The sequence below is a fragment of the Schistocerca gregaria genome, chromosome 8 (genome assembly GCF_023897955.1).
Source record: "Schistocerca gregaria isolate iqSchGreg1 chromosome 8, iqSchGreg1.2, whole genome shotgun sequence".
NCBI lineage: Eukaryota > Metazoa > Arthropoda > Insecta > Orthoptera > Acrididae > Schistocerca > Schistocerca gregaria.
The window spans coordinates 160188802-160215710 of NC_064927.1; the positions used below are offsets into that span (position 1 = coordinate 160188802).

Consider the following 26909-nt stretch of genomic DNA (forward strand, 5'->3'; position numbering starts at 1 on the left):
ATCGGCCGTATAGGCGTTCACAACCTTGTAAAAGAACGAGCGAGAGCAAACTTCCTTTGGAAAACGCTCGACAGACAAGGCAACAGCAGCCTCAACATTTTTCCGACTTTCTCCGTAAATCAGGATCATTTCAACTATTTCTTCTGTGGTAGTAACATTCATCGGCAGTTTGCACATCTGTTCTCCAAATGACTAATACGTGTGCAGGCAACAGACACTGCGCATGTATTGTAATGTTTACATCCGCTATTTCTTCTACGTTTCTACGACAGATGAGCTCTGGTCACAGCGGACTGCCTGTCATGATATTTCGTAGCTCACTACACGGCCATGGCGGCGCATCGAGTGGATCCTGTTCCATGTATCCGAGGAGTATAACTCTGCGAATGGCGTTTGCAATTAGAAGTTATGAAATACTGGCATGACCTACCCTCGCAGCATGGAGGTGTAGTCACGCGTACCAATGGATATTCAGGGACCATTCGGTAGCATGTCGTAAATTACAACTGTGAACCCATTTGTACTCCTCCGATTACAGCCCTATCTGTGCGAAACTAAGAAAATGCTTTAAATATAACGTATGTAAATTTGTCGTAGAATCGCAATCCGCAATAGAAAACGGTGGTTCCATTGAGGAATTCAAAGTTGACCTCCGCCACCCATGCACGGGATGGGGTGGTGGGTAGAGTCTAGTATCGTTGGGTGTCCCTCTCCGAGGCAAATAAATTGGAATCATAAATTTTTTTTGAACATATGTGTAGTTTTCGAAATACACTGAAGCGCCAGAGAAAACGTTGTAGACATGTGTGTTAAAACAGAGGTATGTAAACAGCCAGAATACTACGCTACTGTCGCAACGCCTATGTAATACAAAAAGTGTCCGGCACAGTTGTTAGATCGGTTACTGCTGCTACAATGTCAGATTATCAAGATTTAAGTGGGTTTGTACATGGCGCTGTAGTCGACGTGCAAGCAATGGGACACAGCACCCCTGACGTAGCTATTAAGTGGGGATTTTCCCGTATGACCGTTTCACGAGTGTTAAAACAAAAAATCCAAGAAAAGGACCAATAACGACTGAAGAGGACCGTTCAACGTAACAGAAGTGCTACCCTTCTGCAAATTGCTGCAGATTTCAATGCTGGACCATCAACAAACCTCACCGCGCGAACCATTCATCGAAACATCATCAATATGGGCTTTCGAAGCAGAAACGCCCACATGTCAACACCGAAATTGACTGTTGATGACTGGAAACATGTTGCCTGGTACGACGAGTCTCGTTTCAAATTGTGTAGAGCGGATGGACATGTACGGGTATGGCGACAGCCTCATGAATCCATGAACCCTCCATGTCAGGAAGGGACTGTTCAAGCTGGTGGAGGCCCTGCAGTGATGTGGGGCGTGTGCTGTTGTAGTGATACGGGGCCCCTGATACTTCTAGATACGGCTCTGACAGGTGACAAGTATGTAAAAATCCTGTCTGATCACCTGCACTCATTCATGTCCATTGTGCATTCTGACGGACCTGGTCAATTCCAGCAGGACAATGCGACACTCCACACGTCCAGAATTGCTACACATTCTCTCCAGGAACACTCTTTTGCGTTTCTGGCCACATGAACGTCATTGAGCTTATCTGGGATGCCTAGCAAAGTGCTGTTCAGAAGAGATCTCTATTGCGCCTGTTCTCACGGATTTACGGACAGCACTGTTTGATTCATGGTGTCAGTTCCCTCCAGAACTACTTCAGACATTAGTTGAGTCCACATCACGTCGCTTAGCGTCAACTATGCATGCTCGCGGGAGCCCTACTCGATATTAGGCAAGTGTACCACTTTCTTTGGCTCTTCAGTGTATTTCAGTGTCTTCAGTTGAAATGAACAACTTGTAGAGAGGTGACTTGATTCCGTTTCTACTTTAACAACGTGATTTGAAGGTCCCATTCGTAAGTCATTCCCATTCATGAAAAAGTAAACCACTAAATGCAAAAAGAACTACGCTCTGTCTGTGGCCGTGGTCGTTCAGCGGGTAGAGCACTAGATTCTGCCTCTGGAGGCCCCAGGTTCAGATTAGGGCGGCCACTTTCCCACGTTCCAGTCCCTCCTTATCCACTCAACCTGCTGTCAGTGTGAGTACCTCAGCCCTTTCTCAGATGTAAAAGGCAGCCAGGACAGTGTATTCGCCACCTCGCCCTTTCCTAATACCAAGGAGAATAGACGGACTGCACTCTAGTTGCAGTATGGTCACCTGCTTCAGATACAGATTTTACCTTTACGTACCTGTAAAACTTGTTAACTCAAGTCGCTACGAAGTATGTCGTTCAGCTTCTCCCAGTCTACTTTAAACAGTTCACGGGTGAACTACCGACTGTAAGATACACGTGGGCGCCGCGCAGAGTGGCAGCGAACAATTGTGGCCCGCTGAGATGGCGCAGTGTCATCCCTAAACACTCCCTCGTGCTTTGGAAACATCAAGTCCAAGAAAGGCTGCAAATGATCTCCAGTGAGACGAACATAGCCATTTCCAGTCAATCATCGATTCCGTTGGATCCTAGGACCCATTGCATTCAATGTAAAAGCAGATCCCACCATTATGGAGAGACCAGTAACTTTCACAGTAGCTTGTTGACAACTTGGGACCATTGTTTCCTTGAGTCTGCACCACAATCGAACCCTACCATGAGCTCTTACCAAATGAAATCAGGGCTCATCTGACAAGGTCACGGTTTGTCATTCGTCTAAGGCATAGCCGATGTGTTCAAGAGCCAATGCGAGCTGCTGCTGGCGATATTGTGCTGTTAGCAAACGCACTAGCGTCGGCTCTCTCTGCTGCCATATCCAATTAACGCCAAATTTCACCACACCATCCTAAATGATACTTTCGTTATACGCCCTATATTTATTTCGGCTGTTGTTTCATGTAGTGTTGCTTGCCTGTTAGCACTGGCAACCCTACGCAAACGACGCTTCTCTTGATTGTTAAGTGAAGGCCGTCGGCTACTGCGTTGTCCTTGGTGACAGGTATTCTCTAGACAGTCTTGACACAGTAGATCTCGGAATATTGAACTCCCTGACGGCTTCCGAAGTGGAATATCCCATGCGTCTAGCTCCATTCCGCGTTCAAAGTCTGTTAAGTCCCGTCGTGCCGTCATAATGACGTCGGAAACATTTTCATATGAACCACCTGTGTACAAATGACAGCTTCGCCAATACACTGCCCTCTTATGCCTTGTGTTCGTAATACTACAGCCATGTGTACACGTGCATATCGCTATCCCATGAATTCTGCCACCTCGGTGTGTAGTACGCTTGCACCTTTTAAAGTCACTCGTCTCTGTAGTGAGTTACGAGTTCTTTCCACCACCACCGGATCATCTCGAAAATTTGGACAAGACTGTACCACTCGGTGCTCCAATTCTTCATTCCTACACATCCTCTGCACTTCACTTCTGAGATGGCTACAGACAGAAAAATCCAGATGAATGGAGTCAGGTGATCTTAGAGGCTACGGTACTAACCATCTTGGGCCATATTGGCGCTTTAGATGTCACGTTATATCAACGGCAAATTTGCTGAGTTCTCATCACTCCTTTATCACATATAGAAACTCTTGGCCATGAATGACCTCTCTGCGAAGAAAAGTGGTCAAATAATTGCATGCTCCTTTACGCCACACTACACGTTGACCTTTGACATTTCTCGTTGACACTCCATGACCCCATGAGGGTGCTCACTACGCCGAATTCACGCTTTTGTACGTTGATCTTTCCACTGAAGTGAAATATTTCCTCATCGGAATCGTAACCCTAGCCAGAAAGTTGTTGTCTAATTCGGTGTGCTGAAGAATATCTTCGCCAAGTGTTTATGTTTATTGTCGGATTCCACCTCATACGCTTTGAAGATTGTGCCACTCTGGATAGTTTATTTTGGGACAACAGTCTCATTTGACGCCTACGCTTTTCGTATGCCTGAAATGAAACTGGCGGTCTCCTCTGATGATCCTGATTGTCCAACAGCATGCCTCTTAGCTACAGATCCTACCTTGAATAATGCTCTTTTCCTCGCCTTGATTCTCTTGGTATCGGAAGAGTATCTGTGGCACTCTGCACGGAAACCTCACTGAAACGCGATAAAGTACTCTAGTTCTGCATACGGCCACCCGGTTTGTGCTTTTTCGGCACTCGTTGCGATTTTCAGTTGTGTAACAGTCTTTCAGATTCTTCAGTGCCCACTTACTGAAACAGAAAACTGGGGACACGTGAGGAGGACTCGCGCTATAAGGGCTTCGTACAAACTTCATGACTTATATGTCCGCCCCGATAGCTGAGTGGTCAGCGTGACGAATTGCCCGGGTTCAATTCCTGGCTGGGTCCGAGATTGTCTCTGCACAGGGACTGGGTGTTGTGTTGTCTTCATCATCATTTCAGCAGCATCCTGCGCGCAGGTCACCCAATCTGTCGTCGAATGTAATAAAACCTGCATCAAGGCGGCCCGACCTACCCCGCAAAGGGCCTTCCGACCAATGACGCCAAACGCTCATTTCCATTTCCTTACTGTATATAATTAGTTAATTTATAGCTTTATTATGTGTGAGTTAGGGAGTATCAAAACGAGTGACAAATGATCGTATCTTTTGACTGCATTGACCCCGAAGCTTATATTTTTTATCCCGAGAGGGGATGGTAGAGTTCAGTATTTAACACAAATTTTTGCGTAATACTTTCACACGTTCCTGAGAAAAAAGAGTGTTAAAACACTGACAGACACAGTGACGGACCACACAGGGATAAAATATTTTTTATGAGATATAGTTACAACGTTACCAATTTCGGATTCTTTCCTTTATTTGTACAATGAAGCCTTGCTTCTAGGCTAATTGCATGATTTTAAATCGACAGGAAGTACATTATACGTTTTGAAAAGTGACTTTGCGGGTTTCAAAACATGTAATATAAATGCTCGTGTCTATTGATAGCACTGACATAGAGCTTAAATTTTTTATACTGCCATGGGAGCGTAGACTTCAGCATGTGACATAGATTTCAACGTGATGTTTCTACCGCTCCTTGGAGAAAGAAATCTTAACAAACAGACACCAAAGTGATCGTATAAGAGTGTTGTGTTCACCGATTACGTACAGAACTCTAAAAAGAATTTTAGAAAATAAACTTGATATAAAGTTGTAAAGTTTCATAGGTAATGTACCGCACAAAACATTTGCTCGGGTTGTTTATTATGTGCAGCACAAGTGTTTCAAACTGGGGTTTTCGTCTCCGACAGCATGTACCTTCTTTGTGGTCGTTGGTTGTCCAGGGTTGCACCTGATGATGATATCGTAGTCTTAAAATAAAAGTCTGCGATCAAACATTGTTTTCTATACAATAGGTAAAAGCTGTTGGGGGGGGGGGGGGGGGGGGGAAACTGACGAACCCTAGGACAGTGTCTCTCCCACACCCTCGGATCCGCGTCTATTGGCAGAGTCTTGTACAGCACCGCGTTAATTCTCTCCGCCTAAATTCTCGCCCGTTGCGGTGTTAGGCAGCCGTTGTAACTTGCTTACGGACTTGGGAGCGCGCCTCAGACCGCCGGCGCTGCAGATCGGCGCTGCTGTAAGCCGCATCCGTTTTCGCAGCGCCGTCGCGTTGTTTCGGCGAAGTTGGCTCCGCGAGCAAGTTGCGCAGGTGAAAGCGGGGGCCAAGTTGTACCGGGCCGAGGCGCCGCATCGCTTCCGTTGCGATTATGCAGATGCGTGCGGCTGGCGATAGACTCGGCGGTGAGTGGGCTGTCTGTCGTGCGCAGGTGTCGGCGGCCACGGCGCAGGCGGGGGTGGTCCAGCCGCAACGTCAGAGGCGCAGGGCGGCCGGGGCGGCGGGGGCGGCGTAGGCTCGTCCGGGTCGCCTCCAGCTGCCGCTGGAACCGTGGGTCGGCGCCTGCCGCTGCGACATCCCGCTACACACCGCTCTGCCAACGAACGTACGTCTGGAGCTCTACAGTCGGAAACACACTGTCTGATTGGAAGTACCCGAACATGTGTTGGTGGATATTAACATGGCGGTATTTCCACCTTCACCTTTATGATGGCTTGAACTCAGCTGGGGACACCTTCAGTCAGTTGCCTGAAAGTCTGTGGAGAAACAACGTCGATTCTGATTCTAGAGACGAGACCAAAGAGAGCAGTCATGTTGGACGCTGCAATCAGGAGCGTAGTCGAGGTTCTAACGCATCCCATAGGTATTCTACTGATTTCACGTTGGTCTTGGGGCAGACTAATCCGTTTCAGAAAGGTTATTGTCTACAAACCATTCCTTCATAGATGCTGCTTTTGCAAGGTGGATTGTCATGCTGATACGAGAGGCATTCATTAGGTAATGCAACGCTTTCCTTTTGAAAGCGGGTCTTTTCTTTTCAGGATTCCAATACAACATGGCACTCCCCACTCTTTTGGCTACAAAATTTCCGTTAAATGTGTCGGCATTACTCCATCTAACTGGATGAGCTTGTACCATTCTACTGGTTGACGTAGGTGTCATGTTCTTGCTGCATCATTATCTTCCCGTTGCTCTTTATGTCCGCTGCTAGGTAGCGAGGAACCCCGAGTGCACACACCTATTAGTTCTCCAACTAGTGGTCGAGTCTGTTAGCACTACAAACAGAGATGTCCAGTTGAGCAGCGAAGTATTTGACTGCGATTTGTCGGTCACCTCGAATGAGAGTGTCCACACTTTCCAAAACCGTAGCCGGCAGGCGAGAGATCGGAAAAGTTTGTGTGACAGACGCCTCGCCCAACGATTCATTGTGCTTTTGTTCAGTGCCAGGTCTCCGTAGACATTCTGCAAGTGCCTACGAACATCTGCGATGCTCTGGTTTTCTGTCGGAAGAAACTCAATGACAGCTCAGTGCTTTGTATTGTCCTCCTTTACAGACGACATTTTGAAGGCTACGTGTAGAACAGCCACTGAGCGCAAGTTCATGGAACTACAGCGGTTCAAACTGGAATATTCCACGATGCCAGGATCTTTCCCATCAGATTCCTAATGTTTTCAACTAAATCTCGCAGCGAACAAAAAATGTTGCATTACTTAGTGAAGATCCGTCTCACAAATAATAATCGCCTCCAATCTGTACACAATACAACACTCTTCTGCAAAATTTGTTCATTACCTTAGAAATTTAGCGCTTTATTCGCCACGAAAAGAGCCCCACACCGTAACATCATCTCCTCTGTTCTTCACAGCTGGCACCAAACTGCATTTACGCATTCGCCACTTATAAACACCTCCATCGAAATGGCACTGGTTGCAGAATGACTCTTCACTTGTTTCCAGGCATCCATGTCCAAAACCCCAAGCATCGTTTGGCAATGGGTACGGAAACAAGTAGCTTACGGGCTTCTGCTCGACCACTGTATGCCATTCTTTTCACGTTCCTACACACACTGGACTGGTGCTACTACTTTGCAACTCACTATTGAATCCGTCCATTTCGTTTGATATTTTACATTCACCCTCCACAGCGCTCGAGCATCTCTGTGAGTACTTAAGTTCTGTCAGGTTCTGCTCAACTGTCGTCGTTCTTTCCCGTTTCCACTTCACAATTGCTTCACCAATCGTCGACTTGTGTAGCTTTAGAACATTACTGTTGGCTAAAAGATCGAGTTAGATATATTAAACTCACTGTAATTTTAAAAGGTAGTGTGAACAGAATTTTTATCGTTTTCGTATCGAATCTATGTTTATAACTATTTTACTGAAATGGTTGCGGAGAACAGACAATATGGATGACAAATAGGCGCGAAAATAATACTACTTTCCCAGCAAAATTTTTAAGTTTATAAAATAATTATATTACATGTCATTTAGTTGCTTTACATATTGGTCCTGACATTGCTCTCTTCCTGTCAGGAATGTTTCTGAGTTAATGAATATTTTATTTAGGTTATATTAAGTAATTGAATATAATCATTCACTGGCATGTTGTACTGATGTACTTTCACACCATGTGTCGTCAGCATAATCACTCTGACACTTTTGTTTGAGTAATCTGACTGGCTTTATGCTGCTCGCCAGAATTTTACGTCTGTGGCAACCTTACAATCTCGTGTGGCAACCTACGTCCTCGATTACTTGCTGGGTGTATTCAACTCTCCGTCTCCCCCTACAGTTTTTACCGTCTATTACCAAGGAGGTTTTCCATGGTATCTTAGCACACATGCCCCATAACCCTCTCCCTTCGTTTTGTCGTTGTTTTCCATGCGTTTCTTTCTTCGCCTGTTCTGAGTAGAGCCTCCTCATTCCTCATTTACCAGTCCACCTACTTTTCAATATTCTTCTAACATCTCCCCTCAAATGTATCGATTCTTCTCTGGTTTTCCCAAAGTCGGTGATTTCCCACCTAAACTTAAGTTTTCAGAAATTTCTACCTCAGATTAAGACTTATATTTGACTAAGATTCTCTTGGCCAGGAATGTCCTTTCTGTCTGTGCTAGTCTACTTCTTACGTACTTCTTTCTACGTCCGTCTCTAGTTTTTTGCTTTCAAGAAAAAATGTTCAAATGTGTGTGAATTCCTAGATTGACACACTACTTAAACTAACTTATGCCAAGAACAACACACACACCCACGCCGAAGAGAGGACTCCAACCTCCGATGGGAGCGCCGCGCAATCCGTGACATGGCGCCTAGAATCGCACGGCCACTCTGCGCGGCTGCTTTAAACACAGCAGAGTTATTTATGTTCTTGTACTTCTTGATCACCACCTTCGATGTTAAGTTATCGGACTGTTCATTCCATTCAGTACCTTCTGCAAATCTTCTTCGCACTAACTCAGGGTAGCAAAGTCATCAGTGAATATTATCATTGATTACGTTTCATTTAAAATTTTAATCCCACTCTTGAACATTTTTTTTTATTTCTGTCATTGTATTTTTGATGGACAGATTGAACTGTAGGGGCATAAGGCTGCATCCGTGTCTTAATTCCTTTTAATCCGAGCTCTTCGTTCTTGGTCTTCCTATGTCATTGCTTGCTCTTGGTGTGTGCATAACCCTTATTATTGTGTGTCACCCGTGTTTCCTTATACCTTACTCCTGTTTATCGCAGAATTTCTGTCCTCTTGCACTTTTCCATACTGTCGAAAGATTTCTCTAGGTCGAGAAATCCTATGACGGATTCTTGATGTTTCTTCACTCTTGCTTCCATCATCAAGCGCAACTTCAGAACTGTATTCTGGTATCTTTACGTTCCCTGAAGACAAATCGACCGTCATCTGATAGATCCTCAATTTCCTCGTCCATTATTTTGCACGTAATTCTTGTCAACAGCTTGGATCCATGAGCCTTGAAACTAATTGTACGTTATTTTTCGCACTTACTTGCTCTTGCCATCTTCGCAATTGTGTGGATGATGTTTTTTTCCGAAAGTCTGATTGTGCGTCGTCAGTCTCTTAGATTCTACTCCAACTTGAGTAGCCATTTGTTGCCACCTCCCCCAGTGATTTTAGAAATACCTATGTAATGTTATCTAACCCTTGTGCCTTATTTAATCTGAAGTCCCTCTGAGCTCTTTTAAATTGTGATTCAAATACTGGATCCGCTATCTCTTCCATATCAACTCCAACTTCTACTACGTCATCAAAAAATTCCTTCTCTTTATAGATGGCTTCATTGTACTTTAGTCAACTATCGTCTTTCTTCTCTGCGTTCAACGACGGAATTGCTATTTCACTCTAAATGTTACGCCCTTGCTTTTAATTTCACTGAAAACGCTGTTTTAACTTTTCTATATGCCGAGTCAGTTCTTCCGCTCATTTCTTTCTAGATTGTAACAAAATTTTCCTGCAACCATTTTGCCTCAGTTTCCCTATAGTTCCCATTTGTTTAATTTTCTAAATGAATTATATTGCTGTAGACCTGTTCCTGTCTTTCCCCGATTATTTTTGTATATACTTTTTTCGTAGATCGATTGAGGTATTTTTCCATTACCCAAGTTTTCTTCCCTGTTACCTTCCTTTTACCTATGTTTGTAGGTCTAACTTCTGCGACTGCTCTTTTTAGAGATGTCCACACCTTTTCAAGTATACTGCCTACTGCGTTATTTCTGGTCGATGCATCCACATCTTCACCGAACTTCAGGCGATTGTCTTAAATAGCACTCTGCTATTCTTTATTACTGAATTATGATCTCAGTCTACATCTGCTACTGAGTATACATCACAATTCAACATCTGATTCCGGAATGTCTTTCTGACAGGCATCCTCCCTTCTCGCCGAATATCATGTAAGTACACCTCCTCCTCTTGTGATTTTTGAATAGATTATCCTCAATTACCATCAAATTTACTGCATAAATCAATTCTTATTTCTTTCTCTCCTACTCCAACTGCCAAGCCCGCAGTCTCATGTATTCCTTTCTTCTATTCCCTCACCTGTAGCCGCATTCCAGTCCACCATGATTGTTAGATTTTCACCTCCCTTTACACACTGAATTATCCATTCAATATCATCGTTCACTTTCTCTATCTCTTCATTGTCTGCTTACGATGTCAGCATGTTAACCTGAACTGTCGTTGTCGGCACTGGTTTTGTGACGAATCTTATGAGAAAAAGCCTACCACAGAACTGTTCGCAGTAACTCACTCTCAGCCCTTATTTTCTATTCATAAGAAATTCTACTCCTACTATACCGTTCTCCGCTGGTGTTGATGCATTCGTCTGACCACAAATCCTCATCTGCTTTCCATTTCACTTCACTGACCCCCAGGATATCTATACCGAGCCTTTGGATTTCCCGTTTCAGATTTTATAGCTTTCCTGCTACATTAAAACTTCCGCTGTTGCAAGCTCCGATTCGTAGAACATTATACCTTCAATGGTTATACAATACTTTTCTAACGGTCACCTGCACCTTGACAGTCCCCTCCTGGAGATCCGAATGACAAAGTAATCCAGGATCCTTAGCCAATTGTGAGACCATGACACTTTTTCAGTTACAGGCCACATGCCTTGTGGATACACCTTACGCATCTCTTAATGCAGTGGTTTCCATTGCCCTCTGTATTCTCATGCCGTTGGTCGTTGGTTACATCCGTCTTTTAGGGCAGTTACCCTCACCAAGAACGAGAGAGTGCCCTGGCAGAACGTGGGTGACTTCTTAGACTGGAAGTTTTCGTCCGTCACTGTTGATGACTTTTATTCAGAAATTAAGCCGTGTCTAGATTGGAACGCTGCACCAAAGTCGTTTTTATTATTTGTCATATTATTTGTCATAAACGCAACCCTTGACCACGGACTCAGTCGCTGTGGTATGTGATGTAACTGAGACATAAGGGAATCACCACACATCAGTTCATGCTGATAATTTGAATGAAGTAGGCATTTACAAAACTTGTCACTATGAATTACATCTACTCTTGTCTTCCAGTAAATGTTATTACAATTTGGCTTGTACACAAAACAGGTAATCGGAACCCCTTGATGGTTTCCCTCGCACATACCCGTAATAGTACAAGTATTACATTCGTCTGGCATCAAAAAGGCTCATGTTTTCTGATATGAAAATTCAGGGAAGTATTACGAAATGGTAATGAGCAAAATTCATTTCATTTTGCCGGGATCGATTAGCTAATAACATTTTAGATACAGTCGACCTTTCAGGAATGAAAGTCTGCAGACAATTGGAACTATACACGTTGTATAAAAACATGTGGCAGGAACTTTCTTAATTTATTCTTGTCATCAAAACATTACAAAAGTTCAGATTAAAAGTGATCTGAAACTTCTTGTTAGGAACGTATGAAAGGAATTCGCCTTGAGATCGGAGATGTGTAATTCACCTCAAACATAAGCTTCTACTCAGTTTGTTGTATACAGTATCATGGCATTTGTTTTGCTTTGTCAAATTGTCATTTGTTCTGTTTTACAGTACCCTCCATCACGGCATATCATAATGATGCAGTCTCTGTCTGCAGACATGTATAGCACGTGCGGCCTAGTAGATGGATATGCAGACATATGTACTTTATGTACGGTGGAAGACAGTTACCTCGTACAAGAACGTTTGTACGCTGCAGCGACGTTTGCGAGTGACAGGTTCATTTGAAAAGAGATTTGCAGATGGTAGGAGAAAACGCGGTACGAGACCACCGGTGTTTGAAGAACTGATTCTTCATATTGTAGTTGATGCTCCGTCAATTAATATAAAGAGAACTGCGAGAATTGAAGGTGTTGCCCAGTTGACGATCTCGAACATTTTGCATGAAAATCGTATGTAACCGTATCACCTTGAACAAGTGCAAGGATTTAAAAGAGGCAGACCTTCTACATCTGCATCTACATATACGTGATTACTCAGCTATTCACGATAAAGTGTCTCGCAGATGGGTCAGTGAACCACCTTCAAGCTGTCTGTTTACTGTTCCACTCTCGATCGACGTGCCGAAGGAAAGGGCCGTAATTTCTCTCAATTTATCATGATGATAATTTTTCCCTACGTAGGTGGATGTAAACGCTCCAATTGACGAATCGTGTCTGTGGCACTATTTCGCCTATTACGCGATAATACAAAACGAGCTGCCCTTCTTTGATCTTTTTCGATATCATCCGTCAGTCCCACCTGATGCGGATCCCTTACAGCACAGCATTACTCCATAATAGGGAAGACAAGCGTGGTGTAAGCAGTCTTTTTAGTAGACCTGTTCCACCTTCTAAGTGTTCCGCCAATGAATCGCAGTCTTTGGTTTGCTCTACCCACAACATTATCTACGTGCTCGTCCCAATTTAGGTTATTTGTAATTGTAATCCATAAGTATTTGGCTGGTTCAAATGCCTCTGCGCACTATGCGACTTAACTTCTGAGGTCATCAGTCGCCTAGAACTTAGAACAAATTAAACCTAACTAACCTAAGGACATCACATATCCATGCCCGAGGTAGGATTCGAACCTGCGACCGCAGCGGTCGCTCGGCTCCAGACTGTAGCGCCTAGAACCGCACGGCCACTCCGGCCTGCCCCTAAGTATTTAGTTGGATGTACAGCCTTACGATTTGCGTGACTTATCGCGTAGTCGAAATGTAGCGGGTTTCGTTTAGTACTCATGTGAATAACTACAAACTTTTCTTTATTCAGTGTCAATTGCCACTTTTCACACCATACATATATCTTATCTAAATCATTTTGCAAATCATTTGGTCATACATAGACTTTACAAGACGGTAAATGAAGCATCATCTGCAGACAATCTAAGTCGACTAGTCAGAGTTTCTCCTGCCGTTAAGAGGAGATGGAGGTGCCTATGCTGCCCATGTTAAAATCACTAAGTTTGAGGAACATTTATGAATAAACTACCAAATAGAAAAATTTGAATTTTTTTAACGTATAGAGTGGTTTAGTATTGCAGTTATGACAGAGGGATTTTGGAGTATCTTTTCTAGTTTCCTTCCAATTATTTTCTTTATTAATGACCCAATTTTTTTACAAATAATTGCTTTATAATTAAACTGAAATGTAACTACTGAACATATTGCAAAATGGCTGTGTTACAATGTAAGTTTGACCACTAGAAGCGCTGAATAAAAATTTCATCTGTCTAGCTTGAGTGGATTTTGAGAAAATGCTCCTTATATTCGAAAAATTCTAATTTATGGGGAATGGCTATCAAAGTTTCTCAATACATTCCTGCACTATAGGCTGTAGTATCAGGGTCTTCTTCTTCATCCTCCAAAAGCTTCCTCTTCTGTCTTCTTTTTTGGCCTGTTGTTCCATCATACTTCATATGCCTTTCTCTTCTTTCTGCTCCTCTTATCCTTTCTCTGTCAATATTTCGTAGTGCTCGTACAGTGTTCACCCCAGCTGTAAATCCTAATGCCTTCAGAACTTCACATTTCACACTGTTACCTTGGTTGTAGGTTCCTATTGCATCATAAATGCCAAAGTGCAGTGTTTTTATGGTTACAAACACCCTTTTAGGAATCGCTTTCCAACTCAAATTGTTCAATTATGGCTGTGCTAAGTCATGAGAAATTGGTTTTATAGCATTTATCACAGCTGCTGGCAAACCATGTTTGTGATCATAGTCCTTTTTTGCATTATATTTGCACCAGGAATATTTTGGGCACAGGCTGTGTTGAGGGTATTCATTGGAAGAGGCAGTATGAAGAAACAATGCTCACACTGCTTTTCGCCTGTCACTAACATTACTATCATTTTGCCTTATAGCATACCCATCGTATCTCTGTAGACTTTCAATCACATCATCAGTAAGCCTGCCTCTCCCTCCTATTGTCTTTCCATCATTGAGCTTACCTGAACCCAAAGTTTGTTTGAGCCTTCGAAACCATGCACCCATACACTTTTGCACATGCCCAATACATTCCAACTTTTCAACTACAAATTCATTTCGATAAGGTTTCAGTTCCTCTATAGTCTTGAAACCTTTGGAGTCACCATTCTCAAGGTAGTATTTGTGCCTAACGTTGTATCTGGGAACTGAACGTTCAAATATTTGTTTCACTCCATCCACTTCCATTGCTCCACTTGATCCACTAAAATTTGCCTCACAGGTTACACTGTGCTCTCCTTTGATTTTATTTCTGCACCTAAAATGTTTTGATAATATTGCAACATCTATCACTTTTGCACCATCACCACAAGTAGCGGTTACAACCCCATTCATGGATTTATGACCCCTCTTTAGCCAGGAATCATCTAATGCCACTACCAAATCCCTACAACCACTGTTCATTTCTACAGATTCCTCCACTGCTTCCTTCATGTTTTTCAAAGCCACATCTTCAATAGAGGATCCTACCAGTTCACAGTAGTACCCAAATTTGCTTGGAGGCGATGGCAAGACCGAAGACCATACACAAGTCCAACATTCACATCAAACACTCTAGATCGTCCATTTTCACCAAAGAGACTGGCATGTGAATTGTAGAAAGTCACTTGATACTTGCAACATGCACAGATTATCTTCATCTCACAAGCTAAACCAAAGTGCTTTGTTATCTCTAGTCCCACTCCTACACTTGAACACATTTTGCACAGAACAGTTTCTTTCAGCACAGAAGATAATAATCCAGTATTCAGTACTTCGTTAATATCATCACTGTCACTAACATACTCACGAAATCTGTCAGTTCCACCAGTCAGCTTCTTGCTAGAAGATGTCACAATGCTGTGGCCGGCCATGTGTTACTTAGCAGAAGAACGCACCGTTTCAGTAATTGTAGTTTTGCAACTTGGTATTAGTGTTAATTTTCTTTTTCCTGCGTTCTTCCTCTTCTTGTATACACGGTTACTAAAACGTGGCATCGTAACCACAACAACGCTTTACACAAGAAGTATAACACTACCAACAACAGGCGCAACACTGAACTAATTCAAAGCGGTAAACAGCAAAGAGACGATGTTCCGCGCTCTTAGCGCTTCATTTGTCAGAGAAAACAATGTAGCCAACCCTTGCACACTCGCTGTATGCGTAACATAAGGCGCTGTAATCGTAACAGGCCGAGAAAATCCTAAGCAGTTCGCCAGGAAGTCACGAGAGGGTGTTAGATGCATTTCCTCTTTAGCCGTGGGGGAAAATGGTAATAACTCCATTTCTATGGCGAGTAGAACAATAATTCAAAGTTTACATTAAAGAGGAATGTTCCAATTAATTATCGGAATCAAAAAAGAAAATCGTAATTTTTTGGATTGGACCACCTCCGGCTCCCCTTAATTACGACCAGCAATAATAGAGAGCCTATAGCACTAGTTAACAAATTTAAACTTTTTTTGCATCTGGTTTGTAAATGAGTGGATTTACCTAATTTTGTGGTGCTGAATACACTGGTAAAATTAGTTTTTCTGTAAGACGTTACATTTCCTATATACACAGCAGAATAAAATATTGTAATAGCGAAAATTGACACAATTAAGTCAAACAAAAATACACATACAGAACGTTTGAAATCAATACTGTTTTGTATGTATATATGGGCATGATGCCAAAAAAGGTCCAAATTAGTTCAAAAGATATTTTCATCTTTAATGGTCTTTGATTTTTTTTTTAAATGCGACGACAGAGATCTTCTTTCGTTTGCTGTTTCATCACTCTCCCTAATAGGACCCCAGCAGTAGTTATCCATCATCGAAGGCCTTGTTAACGGTGTTCGATGTAAGAATGTCTCGATGAAAGCGTTCACTAAGCTCATCGTTTACAGCTCCCAAATTTTCCAGGAAGAAATCAAGGTGAGAACGTAAAATGTGAATTTTAAGTGACATTCTGCACCCCATATTCTTATAGTTGTCCAATAGATTATTCACAATAGTAATATAGTTTTTGTCTTTTCTGTTACCCAAAAGCCCTTCACAATTGCTTTAAAAGAAGTCCAAGCAGCTAATTGAATATCTGTGAGTTTGGTATAAATGGATGGATCTTTCAGCAACTTTCTTATTTGTGGCCCAACAAATATAACCTCTTTCAGCTTTGCCTCACTTAGTTTGGGAAACTTTCTTTGAAGTGATTGGAGACCTCACTTTCTTTATGCAGAGCTTTTACAAACTTCTTGATAAGGTCCAACTTGATATGAAGGCGAGGCAAAATTACTTTATCAAGCTGAACCAACGGGGTATTGTTCACATTTACGTTCCCAGAAAGACATGACTTCCTTGTAGGCCATTCCTTGACTGTATAGTGGTTCTTGGTGTCACAGCTGTCCCAAGGGCACAAAAAGCAGCAGTATTTCGTGAATCCAGCGTGTAAACACGTAAGGAGTGCAATAACTTTTAAATCACAACAAAGCTGCCATTCATGATCCTTATATCTGATTGCATGTAGCAGCAAAGCCATGGTTTCATAAGTTTCTTTCATGTCCACTGCGCAAGCCAAACTTAGCGATGGAAATGAATTCCCATTATGCAGTACTACTGCCTTCAAGCTGGTTTTACTGGAATAAATAAACAGTCACCACTCGTGTGGATTATGTTGTACACCTATCTGCATCACCATACCATTGACATCTCAACATAGACACATTGAATCCTGCATATTGAAATATTGACCGAAAGAAGCACCTCTTGATCTCAGCTTACTGTTTATGTTCAATACTTTCTGATTCACTTGATATGGTGTCTGGTTCTGTCGCTTTAAATTTACAGACAAGTAGTAAGACAAGGGTGTTGGCCCCACATTCCATTGTTGCCAAATTTAGTCAATATGGCGGCGAAAGACATCATCCAAGATGGTGGCCTGTAGGCTTGGAAACAGTGTATGACATCATCCAAGATGGCGGATTTGGGAAGTTTGAACTTTGGAGGGAAGATAGGTCAATTGGGCTACCTCCACTAACCTAATCCTCCAGATAAACATTGGCAGGAAATTGAAATTCCATCAGGATAATGCGTCACACCACGAAAATGGCGGGAAAATAGACCAATTGGGCAATGTCCGCTAATGTAACACCTCACCCCCTAGAAAATGGCGGTAAGTTTCAAACTCCAACAGGATAATGTCTCAAAAGCTGTACTTGTCTTTACTATTATAATTTACTATGATTTATTATTATTTATTATCATTTATTATAATCTATTATTATTTATTATCATTATTTATACCATGCACGTGTGTTCCCTACGAAAACTGGAGTCCAACTTTGTTAGTTCATACCCTTGCCACAAGAGAGGCCTCCATAACGTTATTCAAAAAAATGGTTCAAATGGCTCTGAGCACTATGGGACTTAACATCTGTGGTCATCAGTCCCCTAGAACTTAGAACTAATTAAACCTAACTAACCTAAGTACATCACACACATCCATGCCCGAGGCAGGATTCGAACCTGCGACCGTAGCAGTCACGCGGTTCCGGACTTAGCGCCTTGACCGCGAGACCACCGGGGCCGGCCAACGTTATTCAAGATGGCGGATTTTGACGGGGAAAATAGGCAAATTGGGTTACCTCCACTAACCTAACCTCCTGAAAATTGGCGCGAAATTTGAATTTTGGCGGGAAAATAGGTCAATATTGCTATGCTCACTAACCTAACTCTCCATAAAAAATTGGCGCCAAATTGAAATTCCAACAGGATAATGGCTGCAAAACCGAACTTGTCTTTATTATTACTCATTGTTATTCATTACCATTTATTATCATTTATTATTATTATTATTATTATTATTTATTATTTTTGTACATCGCTCGACAATTCATAGTTCTGCGACCCTACTCATTGCCCTACACCGACCTTCAGAGTGGAAATACCATACTTTGCTAATATTTACTATTAAAAACAGTCTTGACCACGATTTATTTATTAATTAAATAAATCGTGCGTGATCAAGACTGTTTTTAATAGTAAATATTTGTAACTCATTTGATCACTGCTACTCCCATAATGTATTGAAAAGTGCCATACTTTGCATCTCACGGTCTACTGGAAGCTTCACTCATAGATCTGTTATTAGCTAACATTCAATTAGAACGAACCGTACCTAGAACATAGCATTTACTATGGATCCTCAGGGTTCTGCTACCTTGAAACGCCGTACATTCATAATACTCAAGTTGCAATAATTCTGTAGCCACCAATGTGACATTCCCCGTCATTTCATTACAAGAAATCATATAATTAACGACGAGTTTTATAGTGATTCTCAGTTTTCTTACGCATAGAAACAGCTTCAGCTGAAAGCCAATATGGCGTCTCGTGAGTCTGTACTGAAGAGAGATGGCACGACGCCTACGAGAAAGAGAGGCCGCAGCGCTTACGTCACGAAGGTAAGCCTGAGCTCGTTCGCTCGCTCAACTCAGCAGACAAACTGCGTTTCTACATCTGTTAATTCGTAACTACGTGTGTACATACAAGCGAGAACTGCGTCTTATACTGGAATCAGCTATTATGGAGTCTTACTGTTATTAGTACTACAATGGACGGAAGTCCATAGGCGTCCTAATAACTTGCTACGGCTGTACTGGCGTCAATAAAATTAAAATCAAGCCAAAATGATTATCAGCTGCATAGGGCAGCAGTTCTGCTACGAAATGAGGTCTAATAAGCAGAAGTGACTAAATGCTATAAACAAGCCGTTGTAACACTTATATGGAGTATCGATCTTAAATTGAATTTTATCGTGGTATTGTCCATCAGTAAGACTACACAACAGCTGAATTCCGTTTCTTATTAGTGCGTACACACCCAGCTGCGAGTTAACAGCTTCAGGAACGCATTTTGTGTGTTGAGCTCAGCGAGCGAATTCAGGCTAATCTTCCTGACCTACGTCGCGAGGCCTGTCTTTCTCGTGAGCCTCAGGTGGCGTCCATATGACGGTGGTGGCGTTTTTCTGTCTCACTAGTCGACGTTCAAACGCACGTTCAGAATATCTGTTGTGCTATATATTTCTCTGCACTTTCGGAAAGACTTCTTAGCGTGCTTTTTCCACGCTATGACGTCAGCAACTTTGCACGCTCATCGTCAACGTTTGAATTCAATGCCCATGTGTTGTCGGCTACAGCACGAACAAATCTTGTGAGTTCAGGATGTAGCGCCGATGCCAGCCGACGTAGCTAAGCAGAGGTGCTTGCACAACAGTTCTGATGATGAGGGCTTAATCTTCGAAACACCTAAATTCTAGTGTTTTCATTCTGTGAGTAGGTAGCTCAAACGACGTTTTAACATTGTGCCAACCTCATTTATTGTAATGCATTTTGATTACCGTGAAGGTGGGGATTAGTATCAATCCCTACTCGCCAGCTTTGTAAATAAACATTCATTTTGTGTCTCTTTAGTCTTGAATCAAAATCGCTTGTTTTCTTCATTTCAGTTTGGGAACAGTCCGATGTTGTGAGACTGGACGCGGCGCCTCAGTGTATTCCGGCGTCACAACGAGTGCGGGCTTGGTGAAGACAGTGTTTGATACTGATGGACGCTTGTAAAAACAGTTGTTGCCTTGTATTCATATTGTAATATATTTCAAGTTGCTCTATACAAAACGAATTTTCTTTATCTATTGAATCACACAACTCCCACTGTTGTTAGGTATAAATATTGGATTTGCCTATTTACTCTGGTATTTCAAAGAAAAAGTAAAAAATTTTATGTATATCGCAGGTGACGACTTGTAGGTACACTTCATGTTTGGGCGGCCATGGTGTCCTTAACAATTACAGGTAATGTGGGTGTGACGCCCTCTTTTACACATGTATGGAGTTTTATTGGGTCCAATCGCATTTCCTTTATTTAAAAGCACATTGATGATCACCGAAAAAGAAACAGTAATTTTGTTTACAAAACGGTTGAACAAGATCACAGAGAGTTTTCATGTTTAAAAACCTTTTGTAGCACATTATTTGACGCCTTATTCTATTTCCATGTCTTTTCCCATACACAGTTTTCCGATCTGTAACGCACTGCAGTACACTAGCCAAAGACATAAATAGGAGACAAGGAAGCATCTTTCCCATACTGGCCAACAGGGAAATTTCGTAACTGTCACACACCATACAAGCTAGGCAAAAGAAACAGGACTCTTCCTTTCATGAACTCGCTGAAGTGCATTAGCAAAAGATATAAACAGGAAAGAAGGAAGCATAATTCCCATACTGGGCAACAGCGATATTTGGTAGAGTTCACACACCGCACAAGCAAATCACTGGAAAGTAGGGCTCTTAAAAGCATGACGAAGGATCGACAGATTTCCAGCCAGTGAGAACTGTGTACAGCAACAAAAGCTGGGAGCAGAACCAAGAGCAACACATCATTTTACGGTGGAAGTCCTGTTCAGTACATTAAGGCAATAAAAAATTGGTTATTTTCGGAAATTAGAATCTACTACTCGAGCGATTTCAGGAGTTCTATCGGACAGACCTGTTTCGGAGGACGTCTGCAAATCCAGGAAAACAGTCTAAACCTGGGCGATGGTATGTACGAATCTCTACGTCTCACGGACGGACAGATCGAGCTGAGTTTCACAACATGGCTGTTCCAAGATGTTACTGTTTCTGTTTCGGCTGGTCCTACAACAACTGAATGTGCTTTCGCCAACACTCCAAAAACGCTGGATCCATAACGGCCGCAATGGACAATATAAGCACGAAAAGTACCTCGCGAAACGCTCGGAACGAGCCCGGAGAAATACGAAGCGTAGCGTCCGCGAGAAACACCAAATCTCACCTTAAGCGGCGAACAGAGTGCCCGAGAGCACAGTCAGGCACAAACAAGGAAATACAGACGCGGTACAGTGTGAAGGATTACCTCGCGTAAGCGAGCGAACGGAGATCGAGATAAAAAGAAAATCGGGCTAGCTTTAGGCTGGACTAGAAATACACGGGGTCACGCGAAGAAGGCTATGCCGCGTAAAGGCTCTACCCAGTGCATGCAACCTGCACGTCACTGTCGTTGGAATCTTGAATCATTTCGACTCTCAACAGTGAAACAATCATCGCTCCTCTCGGCAGCCTGGAGGAAATACCATACCATCAAACGCATCTCATAGTGTTGGCCTCTTTTCCAAGTTCCATCATGAACTTCACGAGGGTCGTTCGTAAGTAACGTAACACATTTCTTTACTCAGCCTATTTCGGCTAAAAAAAATGTGGACTTTGTTGTTAGACATCGTGGAATATTTCCGCTTCAGTCTCTCTAGTTTCATGAAGGTGGCAGCGCTGTAGGTAAGACTTCAAATGGTGTCTATAACTGAGGTGCGCTCCAAGCACACAGCTATATTTGACTTTATATTAGTGGAAAACCAGAGCTTCGCAGATATTAAAAAGGTACTTGTACTATGTGTACGGAGACCTGGCAGAGAAAAAATGCACGGTGAGTCGTTGAGCGAGGTGTCTGTTATCATCGGCACAAGGTCGCGCAAACCTGTGCGATCTCGCGCCTGCCGGCGGGCCTCAAAAGCTGTGACTCATGCAACGTTGAACGTGTGGACACTCTCATTCTAGGTGATCGATGGATCACAAACACCTCGCTGCACTGCTTGACGTCGCTGCTGGTAGTGCTGACACACTCGTCCACCAGCAGGGGTACTCATAGATGAGTGCTCAAATGGAAAGGAATACAAAACTATAGCGAATATTGGAATCTTAGCAATACTGCACCAAAACGTACTATGATTCTTTCAAAATGATTCAAATGTCTCTAAGCACTATGGAACTAGCCTTAGGTTTAACCAACCTAAGAACATCACACATATCCATGCCCGAGGCACGATTCTAGCCTGCGATCCTACCAACCGCGTAGTTGTGGACTGAGCGCCTAGAACCGTTCGGCCACAGCGGCCGGCAAAGATGTGTGCCCGGTGTGTTCCTCTCCGCCTAATACCTTCCGACTTCCATCTGTTTCTGCCAATGAAGGACGCTCTCCGCGGGAAGTAGTACCTGGATGACCAGGAGGTTATTCACGCAGTAAGACGTCGGCTGCGACGTCGACCAGTGGGGTGGTACCAAGAGGGCACACAGGCTCTCCAAGTAAGGTGGTGTAAGGCCGTCTCATTAAACGGAGATAATGTTGAAAAAAAGGTTATGTAGCTAAAAGAGTAGAGCATAATATTGTATATCGGAATCCTGAATAAAACTAACTTGCTTTCAGAAAATAAATGTGCTGCATTACTTACAGAACACATATGGTATATTACAAAGAATAGATTTCAAATGTTCCGTGAACACTTTAAGTTTCTACATTCCACGTAACTAGAGCAGGAAAGTGGCGTCTATGTATCGATAGAAACATGTGGGTTTCAAGGTGGTGGATTCTCATACCTTTGCTTTGAACTGTTCCGTGTGTAGCCCCACCACCGCACGCAGTAAAGGGCTACCCAACGCCTCGCCATTGGTTTGCTAGTAATATTTTTCGTCGAAAGGGCAGTCGGTTTACTTCAGAAAGTGCCTAAAAAGTTCTATGAAACAATCTTCCTCCTTAATCTATTTGTAGAACCGACGGAAAGTCTATGCCTGAATTTCTCGGCGAACGTGTGTACGAAACAGTTTGCGAATAAAATCCCAATGTAAGGACGTTCTACACATGTTGCTAAGGAAGGATCTCCCACATTAAGACAGAGGTGGAAAGAATCCAGGTATAAAGATATTTAAACCATTACTTTAGTTACAAACACAGTTGTAAAAACAGAATAACGATGGAACAAGACACATAACTCAGCACCCACCTATCCAACATTGCAGTCTGAGGCCGTTATGCTGAAATCACCTAAGAGTGTACCTTAGGTCATTTTGTCAAATGGCTTGGTAGTCTCCATATATTGATTGTTTTCTGCCCCTTGTGTATAATCTTCCAAAACTAAGCTGATTCAGAAGAAGGCATGCTTGCGTAGAAAAACCTCGTCCCCTGTCCGTTTTCAGCAAAAAGAAAATCCAGGATCCTGCAACAACCACCTCCTTTTTTTTAGCATTTTTTGACCTTAGTGTTTTGTATACCCCGCAGATCGTACGTCTTGCTTAAACTATCCTATTTTATTAGTATCTCTATCACCTTTAGTCTGATACACCCCTTTATTTCTGTGTCTATTAGCCAAGATAGATGGGCAAACTCGTTCGTCTTTGGGAAATAAACCGCTGTTGATCGTTCCTTTCTGGAAACCGTTCGTTTTTACTCTTTCACTGTACTTTTTGTCTACTTAATTGTGCTTGCCAGATTCATTGCAGATAAAATTCCAGAACAAATATCAAGTACGTACAAATATTTCTTCAGCATGATAAATTCATTGATTACCTCATACAGACAGGTTGTTCACATCGATTTCCTTAACTTAATGCGTCACTAGAAACTATGTCATTACCCGTCTGGCATGATGGGCCAGTGAGCGCAGAACAGAGAGAGACCAGAGTCCTTTGAATGGAAGTACAGATTAGAGAACCTCTTTATGACTCAGTACACATTATCCCAGTCGCCATTCACTTTCGAGGGAAGTACAGAGTCTTGGTTTTCAGTTCGTTTATAGAAAATCATATATATCTGCATCTGTATTAATAGCATCTTTTACAACGAATTTAATGAATCTTCAATGTGCCATTATGTTTGTACGGGAAGTGAGATGTATTGGATACGTCACAACTTCCGATGTAGGAGACGAGAAACATCGTACTAAAATTAGAAATTTTGTATACGAAACCGGGGCAACTAGACATATATGCAGGGAGATGGTTGTACTGTTATGTAAAAAACTAATGATTTAAATAAAAAGCTGTTCAGCACGAGTTCCATGGACAGCTGTTTCTGCCCTTTTCTGTAGTAAGTTAAATGACAGAAATCCCTGTAAAATTATTAGCATTGATCTAGTAGTGAACTTTTATTTTCAAATGAACCTCACTGGGAAATTTATCTTTTGAGAAATTTAACACGTAATTTAGTGGATTGTTGATATTCATATTCGTTTCACTCTCGCTGTTGATGACTTTCTGTGCTCGTTCAGAAGTTCCTATTTCTCATCACTGCAAAAAAACAAGACTTTTTTCCTAAACCTTCACAATATAGCGCGCATCATTGCTTTGAAGATGTTTACAGTTGAAAAAGATTACCAGTTTTTGATTAGTCATCAGTTGAAAAGGATTCTCAAGTTTCATGCATGGAATCAATCATCACTATTTGAGAAAGAGAACTTCTGAACGAGCACGGGCAACCATTGACAGACAAGAGTGAATCGAATGTGAAAATCAACAATCCAGAAGATTATGCATTAATGTTCCCAAAAGACACATTTTACACTCATATTTATATGAAAATAAAATAAAAGTTCAGTACTAGATCAATGCTGATAATTTTACACGTATTTCCGTCATTTAACGTACTAGAGGAAAGGGCAGGAGACAGCTGTCCATGGAACTCAAGCTGAACGGCTTTTTATTTAAATCATTAATTTATTTCACAACAATACAAAATACGGCTACTTTCAGAGGTGCGTTTATGTGAATGGAAAAGATTTCAGAGCAGTCTCTCGTATTTACCTTGCAGGTATGAGCTATATAATAGAATCATATTAATAGTTTTTTAAATTCATTACGAATTCTTATCTCGAAGAAGCTCTCTTAGTCTATCTTTCCCTGCTCCAAAGGCTTCCATCATGCAATGTGGATGGCGAAAATTTGTGTTCTGTGCTGAAGCTGAATTACGGCCACAATGAGAGACTGCACTTTATTCTATTCGTATATTACTTACCAGTACGTAAGGCGAAGCACACTCCTATGCCGCTTCAGTAGCCAAAACACTGCATTTAGATTTCAGAATTCTTTCGAAACTTCACACACACACACACACATTATACACATATCAGTTCGTTGATACTAGTACCTAGGGTCGTGGCGTGTGGCTTTACAAAAACTGATAAATCATGTATGTTTCTAGTCCCTTGTCCTCTCGCCTCCATCTGATGAATCAAAAAGAGAACAGCCACTAGACTGAATCATGAAGCAGAACCAACAGACGAAAATGTATAAAGATTAAAGCAGGATTCGACAAAATCCCAAAAATTATGACTAGTGGAATTGAACAGTTCGTTTATAATAAAATGAGAATACCTTTAAACAGATTTGATTGTCGTGACAAGTATTTTAAGACAGATTCTTCACAGTGACGCAAAAATGAAAATGTAGACGGTCTGTACCTAGTTTCTAAACTAAAAGTTGTAAATTATTCTGCTTAGAGAGGCATCAAGCTCACGGATCACTGTAATAAATGATTTAAAAAAGGAAACAGGAGCTATATATACTTCAGGTTGTGTAATTTGCCTCACACAGTTAGTAAATAGTAAGTTTTTGGTTGTATTATTAAAGATAATATAGAAGTACGGTATTAATAATAAGTTGAAAGTAAACAAAATCTTTCGTTGAAAAGCTACTTCTGAACAATATTTTTGGAGACAAAAAGTATAATTTTCTGTTGTACTGCCACTTCCCCTATTTCCATTGAGCCGAAATCATGCACATCACATTTTTGTGCGAAGAAAACAAGTTACGCATATCACAGAGAGACAACCAAACTTGAAAAACAATAACCTCCCTAAGTGCCAAGTTTTATTTCTTGAAGAAATGCGAAAATCATAAGTTTTATGTCTTGCTTACACTACAATTAATAATGATTAAATGTTATCTTAAAAACTAGCCGTTAATCAGTCAGATGAAACTTAAAAATCTGACTGCTCGTTTTCTTTGGCGAAACAAAAAAAAATCTTCCCTTATGATAAGGATGTGTTCTACAGTCTGTCAAACCGACGACGAGATTTCTCTTTTTGTTGGCTGCAAGCTATGTAACTATTATATACAACTTAATTTTTATGTAAGTTATATAATTATAAAAAGGTTGAACTGAAGCGAGCGAATACATAAAAGAACGAAAGCGACAGAACGAGACCAAGGTGGGAAAGAGGAACAGGGGAACTAGTGCGACGAACGAGAGCAAAGCGGGAACAGGACCGGCCGAAGTGAACTGTGAACGGCCATTCCCGGGAGAGAGACAGACCGCGACCGCAATGAGTGCTGAACAAATTTACCAGGAACGAGGCCGACTGCAACCTAGGTGAATTTTCAACGTCTATTCCATAGAAGTACTTCCTCGGTCTATTCGTTCACATTAGTGAACCATTCCTTGAATCCATTCGATCGCGCAAGATCCACCTTAAGTCGTATCGTACATCTGTCCGCTCCTTGCAAGCCTGTTCATCTCAGATGTCACACACCTCTTTGACAGTATCTCCATCACCCGTGATGTCGTGTGTAGTGCAGGTACTGCTAATTCAATGTACGGGTGTACCGAAGGTTACAGAACGAGCTATGCAATACGTTCTATTGATTGGAAGAAAGCGCAGGTCCTTCCCTATAGACACGTTGCTGACGTTAGTATTGTTTAGAATTTTGGAATATGTTTTATGCCACCAATCAAGACACTCCTGAGGACCGAAAATCTCCTTGGTAGGAACCAA

At 42.0% G+C, this 26909-nt stretch overlaps 1 protein-coding gene across 1 annotated transcript in view; it reads left to right on the forward strand.

Moving 5' to 3' along the window:
* The window catches only part of LOC126285089 (protein O-mannosyl-transferase TMTC1-like), a 192159-nt gene extending 172232 nt beyond the window's left edge, over positions 1–19927 (forward strand). The window contains exons 12-13 of the mRNA XM_049984414.1: positions 5802–5975; positions 19800–19927. Of these exons, the coding sequence (XP_049840371.1) occupies positions 5802–5885 (84 nt within the window). The 3' untranslated portion in view covers positions 5886–5975; positions 19800–19927. The remainder of the gene's footprint in view (positions 1–5801; positions 5976–19799) is intronic.
* The last annotated feature ends 6982 nt before the right edge of the window (positions 19928–26909 follow it).